At 39.0% G+C, this 18,504-nt stretch overlaps 1 protein-coding gene across 1 annotated transcript in view; it reads left to right on the top strand.

The window, feature by feature from the left end:
- FASN1 (Fatty acid synthase 1) overlaps positions 1-18,504 on the top strand; it is a 371,433-nt gene that overhangs the window by 156,469 nt on the left and 196,460 nt on the right. Inside the window, exons 13-14 of the mRNA XM_090372546.1 lie at positions 1,069-1,448; positions 17,757-18,014. Of these exons, the coding sequence (XP_090228672.1) occupies positions 1,069-1,448; positions 17,757-18,014 (638 nt within the window). The remainder of the gene's footprint in view (positions 1-1,068; positions 1,449-17,756; positions 18,015-18,504) is intronic.

Raw genomic sequence — 18,504 nt, 5'->3', positions numbered from 1 at the left:
TTATGGTGTGGGGAATGTTTTCTTGGCACATGTTGGGTTCATTGATACCCATAGATTCATGTCTGAATGCCACATTGTACCTAAACATCGTTGCTGACCAAGTGCATCCGTTCATGTTGACAGTTTATCAGATGGTTACCTCCAGCAGGATAATGTATTGGTGCACAAAGCCCGAATCACTATGGAATGGTTCCAGAAACATGATAATGAATTTCCTTTGCTGCAGTGGCCCGCTCAGTCCCCCAGATCTGAATCTTATTGAACATCTTTGGGATGAGCTGGAAAGGGTTGTTCGCTGTAGGCCTACACCTCCGTTGAATCTCAAGGAACTGTGTGACACACTCATGTCTGCCTGGTACTCCATTCCTGCACGTTTTCAGTATCTTGTTCAATCCATGCCTAGACGAATTCAGGTTGTTTTGAAGGCTAAAGGAGGCTCAACACACTACTAGGTAGGTGTACTTAATAAAGTGGCACATATAATGCTCATTATACACAGTGTATAATGAGCATTATACGTGCCTGTAATTTCTAAGAATAGGTTGTTTGTTTTGTGTAGTATAGTACTGCACGTGGCTGTGCAAGGGTACTTGGAGGCCCTGATGCAAAAGGGGTTAAGGGGCCTCATTTATTTGTTAAGATTTTGAGGGCTCCTTTTATTGGACCCCTAGATTAGGGGCCCCTTGTGTGCTGCATCCAATGCACCCCCATTTTCATGGCCCAGGTACTGCATAGGACTATAAGATTGTGTGTGTGTATGTGGGGGAGGGTATTTCAATGCAGTGATTAAAATCATATAAGCCCAAGCCTTAGCACTCAGCTGTCTTCACGAGAAAAATTATCCCATTATTGAAAAGTGATTACAGTAAAAAATATCTGATTTCACCTGTTGCATTGAAAAGACTCCCTTTACCCACATTCCAATAATAGTTCTCTCATTTTATTATAACTTTCTTCAAGGAGGGAAAAAGAAAAGTGAGAGAGAGAGAGAGAGAGAGAGAGAGAGAGAGAATAAAGAATGAATATTTCATTTAGTCATCTTATATTTAAAATTTTGATTTATTTTAGGATGTATGTTAGTGGCATGAAGCCTCAGATAGAAAAACTGTACCCTGCCGTCTCATATCCTGTGTCACGTGGAACACCTATGATTTCTCCTGTTATCAAGTGGGATCACACAGATACCTGGACTGTGCCAAGATGGGAAACTGAAAAAGATGCTGTTCAGTCAGCAGAGTCAATTGTTGAAATTGATGTAACTACTGATGATGCACCAGATCGGTTTCTCTTAGGACACTGCATTGATGGAAGAGCTCTGTTTCCTGCAACTGGTTACTTACTTTTGGCTTGGAAAGCTTTTGCTCATATTAAAGGTCAAAATTTTGAAGAAATGGCAGTATGCTTTGAAAATGTCTCTATTCATAGTGCAACTCTCATCAGTAAATCAAGTAAGTTTGTTAAGATACACAGCATTCAGTGGCATATTTTGAAATATACATAGCAATAGTAATTTTAAAAAAATAATAAATGAATCTCAGCTCACAATTAAGAAAAATAATAATAAATTATTTCTTAATTATCTTTTGTAATATATGTTACGCATGTATCATGCCTTAAATTCCATGTGGTTTGTGTAGGTCAGTTTGTCTGTTTAACTACCTATTACTTCCATCCTAATCTGAGTACCATTTGAACAAAGTTTTTCTCACAAATGGTTCAAATTTAGAGCAATGTTTCTCTCACAAATGGGAGATATGAACATTACAAATGGTGGGCTTCTGCTAAACCAGTCATATTACAGAGATGATAGAAATGAATACTGAAACAAACACATATCCAAAGATTCATATTTCTGTTATTAAAAGTCACTTAAATCTGGCTATTATATTATTTAGTGATTGTTATTTAAACATCGTAAATGTACATCAGTAACAATAGTCATTAGGCATTCAGAATGCTGATCAAATAATAATTTCTCTTAAGAGATGCACATCAGTCAACAACACTGCTATGCCACATTAAGTAAACATAAACCCAAGCTTTTATATACAAGGTGTCTCAAAAATACACGGCATAACTTCAGGAATGAGTTCCTCGTATGTAGACAATAAAAATATTTTATATCAACATAGTTCTGGAAATGCTTGGTTTCCGAGTTTTGAAGGTCTGTCTATGACACTTAACTTCACATCACCTTATAGTAATTGTTCAAAATGTCCACCTTCTGCCTGAATACAGGCCCCACATCGATGTCTCATGGACTCACAAAGACAATGTCAAGTTCCTGGCATGTTTCGTATTGTCTCACAACCTGCCACAATTTGATTGCAGAGAGTTTCCACATCAGCTACCGGAATCAAATACACCAATGACTTTAAATGGTCCCACAAGAAGAAATCTAGTGGATTTAAATCAGTTGAGCATGGAGGCCAGGTAGTTGGTCCACCCTCTAGATCTTCAGGAGTCGTAGATCTTGGCCATCCTCTGTCGGCAGCATAAGGTGTTAAAGGTCTCATGTTCACAAAGGCGGTGATGGATACCTTCAAATGTTTTCCTGTCTGGACATCTTCATTCTGGGAACCTTTCGTGGTACAAATGACGAGCCTCCAGGGCATTGCTGTCTGCCAAACCATACATAAAGCATATCGTACATAAAGCATATCCGCTTGCTCCTGATTTGAGTACATGGTTGAAATGGAAAACCACCAGGTTCTGTCAGTACCTTGTGATAAAGAAAATCGCCTGCAGGAGATGAAGACATTCCGGTTAATAACTTGGGAACCAAGCATTTCCGGAACTATGTTGAAATAAAATATTTTTATTGTCTACATATGAGGAACTCATTCCTAAAGTTTTGCCATGTATTTTTGAGACACCCTGTATATTGACAAAAATGATGCATTTGTTCCATTCCGATCATAACAGATTGATAATAATTCAGTATAATAATTGCTATATCATATCTTTTAAAAATTGAAATGATCTGTGACAAACTTGTTTCAGACAAAAAATATGTGTGCTTACACACACACACACACAATTACTTTTGTCTTATTTTTAATGATTAAATTCTTATAACTTAGCACTAGTAGTGGCATACGATGCAAGAAAGCAAGCTCAAACAGCCATTACTGTATGAGCCTGCTTTCTTACATCATACATTTTGTTGCTTTCTTGCCATTACTGTACAAAAAAAAAAAAAAAAAAGAATAAACTTCCCATTTCACCTATCCATTTGTGAAAAAAGTTTGTCCAATTCATTGAATCTATTTAAGCTATGAACTTTACAATGACACGTGGAAGTTTGTTCTGACAATCAACCACTTGCTGGCTAAAGGCAAATTTCCCCTTCAGTTTTGCAACTGTCTGTCCTCAATTTGAATTTATGTTCCCTCAAGTGCGTAATCTGAGCAAGAGGAAGAATCTCATCAGCATTGAGCTTGCTCAAACCATTATACACCTCAATCAGATCACCTCACAGGTGCTTAGTCTCCAGACACTAAAGAGTTGCTCTTCATAAGAGCAACTCTTTGTTTCGTTCACTAATCTTGTTGCTCTTCTCTGTACTTGTTCCAGCCACTGTACATCCCTCGTAAAATTAGGCCTCCAGACTTATATGCAGTACTCAACGTGTGGCCTCACCATTACAAAAGGATAATCACCTCCTTATCCCTGCTAGCAAAATTCCTGTATATCATTGACAAGACCCCCCCATGAACTGCTCTGGCAGTCTTATTCCCAGGTTTTTTTCATTCTCCACTACCATGAGTGTAGTACTGTGCAGTTGGTATGTTACTGCTACCCAAATGCAGCACTTTGCATTTGTCAACATTAAACTTTTATTGATTCAATATAGCAGATACTACAAGTTTCTACATAACTTGTAGCAGTGTAATCAATATCAACAGATGATTATAAACTACAAATTATGCCGCTACTTACATCTTTTAATAATTTAACTTGTCATATAGACCGTAACGTATGACAGTAATATTCGTAGAGCTTTTAGAATCAGTGATTTGGTGTAGATATAATATCACAAATAGCTAATGCCAGAGTTTGAACCATGTAGGTGGCAATAGATAGTTAAATTATTATATATTATAACTACTTAGATTTTACAAACATAACATTTTAACTTAATACATATAACCACTTAGATTTTACAAACATAACATTTTAACTTTAACTTGATAGGAGATACAAAATTCATATAACGTTAGCTTGGTAGGAGGTAAACCTGATACTGAAATATATATATACAAAGTCAAGTCCAAGTATTTTATTATTTTTTGGCGGGCTCGCTCCAGGGTTTCCCCTATTCGCCACTGAAAGTAATCTATACATTGTGTACAATTTATAATGATTAATTGTACATAAAAGTACAATGATTAATTGTACATGAAAAGTACAATGATTAATTGTACATAAATAAATACTGGGCTTCGGAGTCCAGCAGACTGATCAATACATCAGGTAAGAGTAATCCAAAGAGTCTAGCATTTTACTGGACCTCAGGAGTAAGAATTCTTTTCCTCCGTTTAAACTGTTTCTCTGCATAGGTGGAGAAGGCAGTAGAATATTCAGAACAGTTAACCAATCTTGGCAGTTCGGAGTCAGTCAGATACATTTGTGAGAAGTTGAAAGTCCAATCTTAAATCATCGTACGGAGGACAATGAAAGATGAGGTGCTCAACAGTTTCTTGAGCACCACAACTACAGAGAGGAGTGTTACTTAATCCTAGTGAGAACAATTTAAAGTTAAGACTCCCATGACCGGTATATAAAAACGTAATGTATAAACCAGGATTGAATCAGTCCATTTTCTTGTCGTAATCAACAACCTTGGGGAAAAAACTTAAAGGTCTCCCTACCCAAAGTAGAGGTGGACAAGACATTAAAAGAATGAGAAACATTCATTTCTCATTCTTTTAATGTCTACATTTTCTTGCAAGTCAGTATTATATGTTATACCATTTACAATCACAGGAACATTTTTGCTTCTACAATATAAAAGATAGTGTAACATTACTTCATATTGGATTGGCAGTCGATGACTGAGGATCTGGAGAGCAGCTGTAGAGACAGTTCAACAAGCTCTACTTACAGCGAGAAGAAAGAATCTTTGTGCTTGGGTAAGATATTTTTGAACAAGGGAGTTACCGATTCTGTATCCCCAGGCCCCAGCCGCATAACATACAATTGGTATAAATATACAACTGTAGTATAATTTAATGGAAGATTTCTTTACACCAAAAGTACTCCTCGTAATCTTAATAATTTTATAGGTCATAGCTTTTATTTTCTGAAGTACATATTTTTCATGGTAATTAAAATTAAGATGGTCATCAAAATAAATTCCTAAGTATTTATGCTGCCGAGTACTCCTAATCATTTCTCCATTCAACTTAATAACAGGTGGTCTATTCACATCAAGAGAGCCTTTTAGCAACATTTGTTTTGTTTTATTAGTCGAGATTTTAAGTTTATGTGTATGACACCAGATATCCAAGTCCTCTAGAACTTTATTTGCTCTGCACTCTAGCTCCCGGCGGGAATTACCAAAAATCAGAATAGCAAGGTCGGCTGCATAAGCTATCTGAAGGATGTTGTCGCGATCAACTGAGAGCCACCCATCAAGGACCATGTTCCAGCACACATGGCCAAGAACAGAGCCCTGACGGCAGCCCCTAGAAACAGATCGGGAGACAGAGCAGAATGCTGCGGAAACTGTGATGCTGCGAGAATCAAAGTAATTTGAAAGGGGACAGTAAATAGGAGCAGAGACCCCTGGCCTCTCTGGACCTCGCCAGGACACTCGGCCACCAAACAGTGTCGAATGCCCCTTGGAAATCAACAAAGAGACCGAGGACATATTTAGAATTGGAATTTTGAACAGAACTCAAAACCTGACAAATAGCATCAACAGAAGACCTACGTGTAAAGCCAAATTGAAGTGGAGAACTTCGGTTTTTGTCTAAATAGTAATTTAGAAGACGAGAAACAATTAATTTTTCCAAGACTTTGCCAAGGATGGGCAGCAGTGCAATGGGCCTGTAAGAGGCTGGATCATTGGAGGGTTTGTCAAAGAACTTAAGCAGAAGTTTAAGTCTAGCCTGTTTCCAAGCCAGCGGGAATAATCCTGAAGACAGACAAGCATTCAAAAGATTTAATATAATTAATGGGCAATTTTTCCAAAATCTTTTAAGTACAGAAACCTCAAGGAGATCCTGTCCAGGACATTTACCATCCCTTAAGGTTGAGATAGCAGATTCGAACTCAGTATCCGTAAAAGGAGCTTCGGGGCCCTTGATAAGATAAATGATCTAATCTCATTGTAGTTTGGATGGTGTTTTCACAGGAGGCAGTGTCCTCATGGAGCAAGCCGTCCAAGATAGCATTTATGGACAAACTCCAGTCCAGGGTTTCATTACCATTTACAATAATAGAAGAAAGAACATCGCCGGATGAACCTTGTTAGTAACAAGTTTGTAGGATAATCCCCACGGATCTTCATTTATGTTATGCTGAACAAACCTTGCCCAGGCAGGTTTCTTCTCTTGGAAAATGGTATTGAAATAACTCCTTCTATTACATTTATATAACTCACCAAGTCTGTCAATCTCATCTTTAGGCCTGTTAACTCTCTTTGCTCTCTGAAAATTACGATGAGCATTTTGTAAGTTTCTTCTGAGAATTGTGAGATTTGGGGTCCACCATGAAACACTATAAATTTTTCGTTTTTTCTTTTTTAGAGTGGACTCACAGACGGTGATTAGAATCTCTTGAACCCTAGAAACCTGCATATCGCAGGAAGCGAGCCAAGTTGGACGATTATTTCTTCTGAAGTAAGCTCATGTACCTTTACATCCAAGATATTCCAATCAATGTGTTTTGTCTTAAACTGCGGGAAGTCAAAACAGCACAAAATAACCCTAGGACTGTTGCTTAAACTGATCATAAAAGTGATGACATTATGGTCGCTCGAGCACCACAAAGTATGGCTAAGCCAGTTGGAAATGCCATAACCAAGAATAGAGTTTGAAAGGGTAATGTCAATATAAGATTGACCCAGAGAAGAAACAAAAGTAGGCAGATGGCCTGGGGTATTCCACAGAGTGAGGTTATTGGACTTAATAAGCTCCTCCAAAAGCTCACCTTTAGAGTCTATAATAGGGCTATTCCAAAGCTGGGAGTGAGCATTAGCATCCATCATAAAAATGGCGGGAAAACCAGATAAACGGATCAAAGCGTCTTCCATGTAATTTAGAAATGGCTCTATGGCCTGCCCAGCCTGACTACATTGAATGTACAGAGAAACCACATAAATTTTTCCAAAACAGCCTTCCAAGCATCACATGCGTCATGTGTGGTGCAAAGACTAGAAATTTTTGTTACAGTAATGAGGGGGTCAGCAACCACCAGGGCGGCCCAAGCCCTGGTGGCGTTACCACGGTCACCGATCATAACAGGGTTTGAAGAAATAATGCGACAGCTGAGAGGGAGGCCCTTGACCACACCCTTATAAGAATACAGTTCTTGTAACCCTAAAAGTTGAAATTTGTGTTGGACCATTAACTTAGAAAGATCACTTAAAACCGATAAAGATCATTGACAATTTAACTGTAAAGTATATACTTGAGACATTCCAGAGTTAGGTAAAGTCTGTCCGAATTTTTGTCACCTCTTGGGCTTTCACAAATTCAGGGCACTTAACGTCCTCGAAGGAATGGTCTGCATTCCTCTTCTTAAGCCGACAATTTGGGAAAACAACAGATTCCTCCATTTTAGGACAGTCTTGAATTTGATGACCCAGGTCACCACAATGTCCGCAGGTAAACTCGGACTGGTGGCAGTTTTTAGCCGAGTGTCCGTAGCCAAGACATTTAAAACAGCGTGATGCTGTGAAAAAATCCTTCATGCCATGGACGGACCATCCGACAAAAACCTTGCAATTTGAAGCCAAAAACGCTTTCCTAATTTTATTTGGGATCTCAAGAACCCAATGTTGATTGTTTTTATTCCGAGACCTGATTTTAAAACGAACCTTAACAGACACAAAATCTTCCTGGAAAATCCCATGATCCACAAGGTTTTTATTGAATAAGTCCTCCAGAAAATCAGTGTCATTAACATCTTTAGGTATGTCATATATTATGACAGTGGGATTTAATTTTTTAGGGGAATCCACAGAGAATTTTAACTCCTTGAACTTAGGGCAGGATTTAAGTTTATTTAGATCCTTGCTGTTGTCAGTTTCGATTAGAACTCCCTTTTCTCTTATTTTTGTTATTGATTTAATCTTTAATTTTTTAAATTCAGGTTTAAGACTTAGAAATTTCAGCTTTAACTTCCTCACTAGTTTTACAATTACTATCTGCATTTGCTTTAACTATGAGTACGTGCTTTGTTTGAACATCCGGTAAGTTAACAATACTGTGAGATTGTTTGCCAGCATCTAAGGCAACCACACCCGCATAGGTGGGTGTCGGAACGGTTGTCAAGACATTTTGTTGTTTCCTCTGAATTTTAAGATCATTTAATTTTGTTCTCAACTTTTCATTCTCTATAGTTAGATCTATCACTAACCTTTCCATATTGTTCCAATTTTTGGACATCTCAACAAACATAAGAGGTGTCACAGTAGAGCCCTCTATAAAAACATCAAGCATATTTGCTTTTAATCCAAAAAGATAGTCAAGAATAGCTGTACTACCAGTTTGTTCACAATCTTGAGAATCATTAAACATATGAGTAGAATTTAAAGGTCCTTTTATAGGCTGACTTGGCGCATTATGGCCTTAGCTGCCAATGCGCCATTAAAAACCAAACCAAACCAAACCAAATCCTTTTATAGGGGGAAATTTATCTTCCAGTGTTTTTTCCATCATAGCTAGAGGTTCCTTGAAACTGGTGTCTGGAACTTCAGAGAAAGTCAATTCACCAGACAATTCGGCTATTGAAGCATTATAACCCGACATTTTGGACGACAGAAATTTGTATGGGGGAGGATCGTCAAAGCTTTCCAGGAACACGAAGCCGCCTTTTCCATTAGGCACTGTGCAAGAGCTTTTTGACTGATGCTGTATGTTGCTTCGCCCTACGGCGAGACGTCACTTTAAGAGACTTCACCTGAGGGGGGAATTATCACTCCTCTCTGACCTTGACTGGGGCTGAAATCCAATAGGCAGAAATCTGAACTGCTGAAAACGACGATCTTCCACTGCAGAACGTGCCTGGTTCGATTAAACTTACACACAATTTGAAAGTGCTAGAATAAACGGATCTGGGAGATACTCACCTTGGGAAAGGTAGAACCATTTGGCCATTGCACTGTAACATGCGAGAACCTTTTAACATTCACTTATACTATAAAAATCGAGTGACAATCAGGAGCACTTAAAACAACTGCTTCACCGTGTCTGCACCACCTACCTACCTGAAATATATATACAGTAAGTTTTCGACTTATGCAAATTCAAGTTACACGGATTCGTAGATACGCAGGTGTGCTACTTCTATTTACGACTTGCCACAGCAGCCATTAAACACCACGTGAAATATAATAGATTAAGCTTTAGTGTGTGTTAATGTGAATTGATAGTGGCATCGGTGCTTTGTTTTCACCTTAAGAAAAGTGTAAGTTGTATCTTGTGAGCTTATACTTGTAAACAAAATAAATATAAACCATAAATATGTCTGCAAAAAGAAAAAATGGTGAGAGTAGTAATCATTGTAATAAGAAGAGGTGCATTATAACTATGGAGACTAAAGTTGAAATAATTAAACAACATGAAAACTGCAAGAAATTTGTGGACATTGCATATGTTTACTAAATGAATGAATCGACTGTTAGAACCATTATAAAAGATAAAGTTCGGATTATGCAGCACATAAAAAGGTCTGTGCCAATGCAATCTACGATCATACCCAAAATAGAGGTTTATTAATAAAAGAAATGGAAAAATTGTTGACGATTTGGATAGAAGGCATAAGCAACAATGAATGCCGGTAAGTCTTATGCTCAAACAAGAAAAAGAATTGAGTCTTTTTGAAGAACTAAAGTGTAAACATGGTGAGAATGTTGCTAGTGAAACATTCATTGCAAGCCACAGATGTTTCAAATATTTAACAGCCATGCTAAACTACACAACATCAAAGTTACAGGTGAGGCTGCTAGGGCAGACATAGTAGCAGCTACAAAGTTCCGCAAGACTTTAGCAGAAATCAACAAAAACAAGGATTACCTACCACAACAGGTCTTCAATGTAGACAAGACTGGTTTATATTAGATAGAATTCCAGATCGTTCTTACATATTGCAAGAAGTAAAAACTGTGCCAGGATTTAAGATATCAAAGGACAGATTAACCCTTCTTTTTGGTGGAAATGCTGCTGGAGGTTGCAAAATAAAACCACTGTTAGTTTACCATAGCAAAAATCCAGTCTTTCAAAAATATTTCAAAGGCATTGCCATCTGTTGCGTGGAAGTCCAATTGAAACCAGTCCTGAAAAATAAATTTTTTGGGACTGGTTTCTCCATCATTTTGTGCAAGAAGTTAAAAAATATTCCCAAGAAAACAACTTACCATTTAAGATATTACTTCTGGTTGATAATGCACCTGGTCACCCAAAGACTGTGTGTGACTGTCACGAAAACATAAAAGTTATATTTTTGCCTGCAAATACAACTCTCATTCAACCCATGGATAAGGTCTAATACAGACATTCAGAAAGTATTATCTACGAACAACAGGCAGTAAGAACCACTGAAGGACAAAATGCCAGATCATTGAAGCAGTACTGGAAAGAATTCGACATTTACAAAGCTGCTAAAAACATCAATGCTGCCTGGAGTGAAATTACGGTATCAACCATGAATGCTTGTCGATCAATTCAGCACTGGAAAGATTGTGCAAGGCTCAAGGGGTAGAATTTTTTTCAGCCTGGTCTGTACTTGTTAACAGAAGGGACTGCTTCTAAAGAGATAGGATACACTTAAATAGAAAGGGTGCAAGAATATTTGCTGATGCTATCGAGGCAGTGTTAGGTGGGTCGGAAAACTGCTAGCTTGGGGAGATACAAGGACTAATAGATTAACAGCAGCCACTTGCAGAGGTAAAAGTGATTCTTGCACTGCTTCTATTGGAATGAGCAGAAGCCTGGAAAACGAGATGCAGGATATTTCAGAGACTGCTGGGAGTCATTGCAGCACAAGTAAACATATGGCTGGAGTTAGGGTAGCTAAGAAAAAGAACAGGTGCATGTATACTTGCATGTATACATGCACCTGTACACCAATGCTAGGAGTTTGGTAAATAAATTTGATGAATTTGAGGTATTGCTCAAAGCATCAAAGGCAGATATTGTTGGGATATCAGAGACGTGGTGTCACATAGATATAAAGGTAAAGTGCAGCCATTATCAACCCACTGCAGGATGGAAGCCTCCTCAACAATTCATGCTGAGGGAAATGGACCATAATCTGCCACGCTGTTCCAGTTTGGGTTGGCAGATCGACCGTATTCAGCATTCAGGGGCTTGAATGCTGAATAAATTGAGTAGAACCCCGTTTACTCAAAGAGTGTGTGCTACTGCATTGCTGCTCCTGACCATGCAGAACTGGAATTTGGGGAGTACAATGTCTACAGAAAGGATACATAGGATAGGAAGGGAGAAGGGGTTATGCTATTAGTTAAGAAACACAAAATCCAAGGAAGTGCAGCCAGCTGACATCGCTGGACAGTGCAGTGTCGAGTCACTTTGGTGTGACATAAGCATTGGGAGATCAAAATTGAGAGTAGGAGAGTGCTACAGGCCTAATAACTCTGATGAGTATAATAAGAAACTGTACAGGGAAATAGAGTGGGCCAGTAAATCAGAGAGTCTTATAATGGGGGATTTTAACGGGAGGCAACTAGAGGAAGTAATACTCTTGATTTCATTATCAGTAGTGATTCTTCATGCATTAAGAATCTGCAGATAAAGGAACCACTAGGTGGCAGTGATCACAGTGTGCTGAAGTGGGATTTACTCAAAGAAGTAAGTACCATCAGGTGTAAGGGGAAGGGTTATTGCTTTCGTAAAGGTGACTACGATGGTCTGAGACAGTATTTAAATACTATACAGTGGGACCAACTGATGATGTTACCAACAGCAAATTCAAAATGGGAAGCATTCAAAGAACTTATCTTAGAAGCTGCTAGGATTTACATACCAACTAAGAAATATTGTTCAAGGTTTAGGCCTAAATTGATGTCAGATGAACTAATGAGACACATGGCAGAGACAACAAATGCATGGGATATATATAAATTAACACGTGACACAGAAGCCTATGATAGATATAAGCTGGTCTGTAACCAAGTCACAAAGGAAGTTAGCATTAGTAGAGGCATATGATGCAAGAAAGCAAGCTTATTCAGCATCAGCCAAAAAAAAAAACAAAAAAAAAAAACCACTACTCCCATTTCACCCCTCCGTTCGTTCGAAATACCTGTCCAGCTGAGCCTTAAATTTGTTTAGGCTATCAACTTAAACAACAAGCGATGGGAGTCTATTCCACAAACCAACTGCCCGCTGGCTAAAGGCAAATTTCCGCACATCTATCCGACATCTGTCCTTCCTCAATTTGAATTTATGCCCTTTCAGGTGATTATTCTGAGCAAGAGGAAGAATCCCATCGGCATTGAGCATGCTCAAGCCATTCAAAGCCTTATACACCTCTATCAAATCACCTCGCCGATGCCTAGTCTCCAGGCTCTGTAATTTGCAAAACGTAAGCCTTTCTTCATAAGAGCAACCCTTTGTTCCATTCACTAATCTTGTTGCCCTTCTCTGTACTCGTTCCAGCAGCTCTACATCCTTCTTGAAATGAGGCCTCCAGACCTGTATACAGTACTCAAGGTGTGGCCTGACCAATGCCTTATACAAGGGAATAATCACATCCCTGTCCCTGCTAGAAAAATTCCTGTATATCATTGACAAGACACCATGAGCTACTCTTGCAGCTCATCTGCACTGCTCAGAGAACTTCATATCTGCCTGCACAATTACCCCCAGGTCCTTTTCATTCTCTACCACTGTCAGCGTAGTACCACAGAGTTGATACGTTGATCTGGGGTTACTGTTTCCCATATGTAGTACTTTACATTTGTCAATGTTAAACTTCATTTGCCACCTCTCAGCCCATCTGCTCAACCTTTCCAGATCCTGTTGCAGCAGCATAGTATTTAGACGATACCAAGGTTGGCAGGGTTGCCAACCTTGGTATCGTCTGCAAACTTGGACATTAAGCCTGATACACCATCATCAATATCATTTATAAATACAGAAAACAACAATGGACCCAACACTGAACCCTGAGGAACTCCACTAATAACATTAGTCCACGTTGAGCAGTGTCCATTGATTACCACTCTGTCTTCTGCCACTCAACCATCCCTTTATCCATAGCAGCAATTTGCCTCCAATGCCACACTTCTCCAATTTGTACAGCAGTCTTCCATGCGCAACAGTATCAAAAGCCTTTCTAACATCCAAATATATAATATCAAAGTTATTCCCTGCATCCAGTTCTTTTGTGACTACATCATAGTAGCCAATCAAATTCGTCAGACAAGACCTGCCCTTAACAAAACCGTGCTGTGTCTGAGCTATAACTGAATTCTTGTCCAGATGATCCTGCAGTGCTTCTTTAACCAGTGCCTCCATTAATTTTCCTGGAACCCTGCATCCAGTTCTTTTGTGACTACATCATAGTAGCCAATCAAATTCGTCAGACAAGACCTGCCCTTAACAAAACCGTGCTGTGTCTGAGCTATAACTGAATTCTTGTCCAGATGATCCTGCAGTGCTTCTTTAACCAGTACCTCCATTAATTTTCCTGGAACCAAAGTTAAACTAACAGGTCTATAATTACTTGTGTCAGCCTTTGATCCTCCTTTGTGAATTGGGATTACATTTGCACATTTCCAGTCTATGGGTACCTCCCCTGAGTCCAAGGAAGCTCTCATAATTATAGCTAAGGGTTTGCTTACTTCCTTTGCTGCCTTCTTTAATATAACTGGATAGATCCCATCCACCCTGGGTGCCTTTTTTATATTTATCCTCAACAATTTCTCCTCCACTTTCCTCTCAGTTATTAGAAAATCATCTAGCTCACTGCCGATGTTTACTTCTACTGCGACATTCCCCTTCCTGAATAACTCCTCATGTGTGAATGTAGATGCAAAATACTTGTTTAGATTGTTAGCCACCTGAGCATGATCCTCAACTGTTGAACCATCAACATCCAGTGGACCACTCTGATTCATCCCTTTCCTTCTTGAGTTTAATTACGTAAAGAACTCAACTCGTTTCTGTTTTTCTTTGCATCCTTTGCCAAGGATTTCTCATAATCCGCCTTTGCCTGCCTAATCTCCTTTGTGACTTGGTTACAGACCAACTTATATCTATCATAGGCTTCCATGTCACCCATTAATTTGTATGTATCCCATGCATTTTTCTTCTCTGCCATATGTCTCATTAGTTCATCTGACAACCATTTAGGCCTGAACCTTGAACAATATTTCTTGGTTGGTATGTAAAGCTTGGTAGCTTCCAAGATTAGTTTCTTGAATGCTTCCCATTTTAAATTTGCTGTTGGTAACATCATCAGTTGGTCCCACTGTATAGAATTCAAATACTGTCCCAGAAGCAAACTCTAGAAGGAAGGGGATGAATTAGATTGGTCCACTTGATATCAATTGTTCAACTGTTGATGATCCTGCTCAGGTAACTAACAAACTAAATGAATATTTTGCATCGACATTCACACATGAGGACTTATTCAGCGAGGGGAATGTCAGAAGTGTATTTAACTCTGGCAGTAAGCTAGATAATCTTGTAATAACTGAGGGTAAAGTGGAGAAGAAATTGTTGAAGATAAACACAAGAAAAGCACCTGGGGTGGATGGGATCTGGCCAGTTATATTAAAGGAGGCAGCAAAGAAGCAAGGAAACCCGTAGCCATAATTATGAGAGCTTCCTTGGACTCGGGGAAGTACCATAGGCTGGAGACGTGCAGATGTGACCACAATTCACAAAAGAATCGAAGTCTGACACAAGTAATTATAGACCTGTGAGTTTAACTTCTGTTCCAGGAAAATTAATGGAGGCACTGGTTAAAGAAGCACTGCAGGATCATCTAGACAAGACTTCAGTTATAGCTCGGACACAGCATGGTTTTGTTACGGGGAAGTCTTGCCTGACCAATTTGATTAGATACTGTGACGCAGTCAGAAAGGAACTGGATGCAGGGAATAACTTTGATATTATATACTTGGATCTTAGAAAGGCTTTTGAGACACGTGGAAGACTGCTGCACAAATTGGAGCAGTGTGGCATTTGAGGAAAATTGCTGCTATGGATAAAGGGGTGGTTGAGGAGAAGACAGAGAGTGGTAATCAATGGACACTGCTCATTGTGGACTAATGTTATTAGTGGAGTCCCTCAGGGTTCAGTGTTGGGTCCATTATTGTTTTCTGTATTTATAATAATACTGATGATGGTATATCGAGCTTAATGTCCAAGTTTGCAGACGATACAAAGGTTGGCAGGATTGTTAAGGACACTACTGATGCTATGCTGCTACAACAAGATCTGGAAAGGTTGAGCAGATGGGCTGAGAGGTGGCAAATGAAGTTTAACATTGACAAACGTAAAGTACTACATATGGGAAACAGCAACCCCAGAGCAATGTATCAACTCTGTGGTACTACACTGACAGTGGTAGAGAATGAAAAGGACCTGGGGGTAATTGTGCAGGCAGATATGAAGTTCTCTGAGCAGTGCAGACAGGCTGCAAGAGTAGCTCATAGTGTCTTATCAATAATATACAGGAATTTTTCTAGCAGGGATAAGGAGGTGATTATTCCCTTGTATAAGGCAATGGTCAGGCCACACCTTGAGTACTCTATACAGGTCTGGAGGCCTCATTTCAAGAAGGATATAGAGCTGCTGGAACGAGTACAGAGAAGGGCAAGAAGATTAGTGAATGGAACAAAGGGTTGCTCTTACGAAGAAAGGCTTAAGCTTTGCAAATTACAGAGTCTGGAGACTAGGCACCGGCGAGGTTGTTGTTTGGTTTTTAGGAGCATTATCAACTAAGGCCATATTGCTTCAGGATATGCGGTGGTCATTCCCTGACCTTTCTGCATTCTCCGTATTTGGTGGTGATGGGCTCGAACCCTGGTCTAATCAAGGAGCGTGTGCTACGCACTGCTGCTCCTGTCCGCTTGGCTATTGGAGGCACTTCTGGTGAGGTGATCTGATAGAGGTGTTTAAAAGCCTTGAATGGTTTGAGCATGCTGAACGCTGATGGGATTCTTCCTCTTGCTCAGAATAATCACCTGAGACGGAGGGCATAAATTCAAATTGAGGAAAGACATATAGGATAGATTGCGGCAATTTGCCTTTAGCCAGCGGGTAGTTGGTTAGTGGAACAGACTTCCATCCCTTGTTGTGGAAGTTGGTAGCCTAAATAAATTTAAGGCTCAGCTGGACAGGTATTTCAAACGAACAGAGAGGTGAAGTGGAAGTGTTTTTTTTTTTTTTTTTTTTTTTGGCTGATGCTGCATAAGCTTGCTTTCTTGCATCATATGCGTCAACTAATGCTAATATGTCCTTATGTGTAAGATTCATGTGCTGAAAGCATTCGCGCTTGGCAGTTGGTAAGGTTGAGACTGAATGAACTCCAGTGGATATTTAAAAATCAGCTGTCATTGAGGTTTTAGGTTTTTTTTCTCTGTGAGTTTTTCAAAGTTTTTCAGATGACCAACCTGCACTGTTACTTGCAAGACAGTGCAGTATGGTCATCTAAGTCACTGATATGGTTTAAACTCAACAGCTATACTGTGCACTTGGAATATTAATTTTTGTTTATTATCTAGATTTTTGAGATTTTATTTGAACCTGTTTTACTTGCTTTTACTCATTTAAGTACCTTCTCAGGTTCGGTAATTGAAAATAGTGAAATAATTATTCATTATTGAAAACAAGTAATAGAAGAACCTTAAACCACACATTTTTTTTCTTGATGAGAAAAAAGAAACAAACATATTGAAAAATGGATATAACAAGGAAGAAACCATCCCATGTATATATTACTGCCAACAGTGGGTGGACCAGGGTTCAAGCCCATGACTGCTAAATACAATTAACGTTTGTATTGATGATTCACTGTAAACTGCACTGGCCTGGCGGTAGTACCGAAGTATAAACAAGAACGTTTTTAGGCCTGATGTAGCTGAGTGGTCAGGGGCATGAGTGCAGTAGCACGCACTCTTTGAGTGGACTGGGTTCAAGCCTGTGACTGCTAGTGATTAACATTTGTATCGATGATTTATTGTAAACTCCACTGACCTGGTGGCCGTGCCAGAGTATAAACATGAACATACTTTCTGGGCCTTTCTGAAATCTGTTACCAACTTGCTTAACTTGATAAGTAGTTAAGTGCTTTTAGTTCCTGTTCTGTTACAAACTTGCTTAACTTGGTAATAGACAGGAACTAAAACACTTAGCATATTTAGTTGCCATTCCTATTTTTATACTATTATAGTTTTAAGAATTAACAGCCATAAGTATAAGAACTGAATTTAATACTATTTTATGGGAAGGAAAAAATTCTCTGTATGTTAAAGAGTAATAACTAATTTATGTATCAGTTTATCTCAATGTTTTTAGAAAAAAATGTTTAATTTTTATGTACCTTCCTAGGTAAACTCCAGCTCCTTGTTAATGTCATGAGCGTTAGCGGAGAGTTTGAAATCTGTGAACGTGGTACAGTTGCTGCTTCTGGCCGAATTTATGTTCCAGATGAACCACTGTTTTCTGATGCTGATAAACAACAGTTGCAAAAAGCAGAAGTTTGTTCATCGGTGATGATGGATAGTCGTGATATTTACAAAGAGCTTCGGTTAAGAGGCTATCATTATGGTCCAACTTTTCAAGGTGTCTTGGAATCTGACTTAGAAGGTATGTACTAGAGAAGGAATTTCCTTCACTTTTCAACTTCTTAATTTTTAAAAAATGCTTGCTGTTCTAAAGTTACCTATCTAAAATTCACCTTGTACAAGCACTTCATGGCACTAATATACAATATTTGGCATGTGAACTGCAAGATGCAAATCTATAGCTGGCTAATAAATGTCATTCTGTATTGTCCATCACATAATCAGTATTGTTCAGTGATGTTATGCGGACCGGGCTAGCTAGGTGGGTAAAGTGCCTACCTGGCAACCCAGAGGTCGCAGGTTTGAATCCCGCCTCGGGCTTGGATCAGAGTAAAAATGTAAAAAAATTTGGGAGGTGCATTATGGCCACAGAAGCCGATGTGCCAATAACTAACAAAAAAAAAAAGTGATGTGGCTTTTTTTTTTTAATCTTAATGATCATGTCAGCAAGCAACTTGAGGTACTGGGCTGATGAAAAACCAGTGTAGACTGAAGCAGTGTATGTTCAACAT

The sequence above is a fragment of the Mastigoproctus giganteus genome, chromosome 4 (genome assembly GCF_048544385.1).
Source record: "Mastigoproctus giganteus isolate SK-2022 chromosome 4, ASM4854438v1, whole genome shotgun sequence".
Lineage (NCBI taxonomy): Eukaryota > Metazoa > Arthropoda > Arachnida > Uropygi > Thelyphonidae > Mastigoproctus > Mastigoproctus giganteus.
Note: the sequence above shows the minus strand (reverse complement) of the source record. Positions and strands in the feature narration are given on the sequence as shown.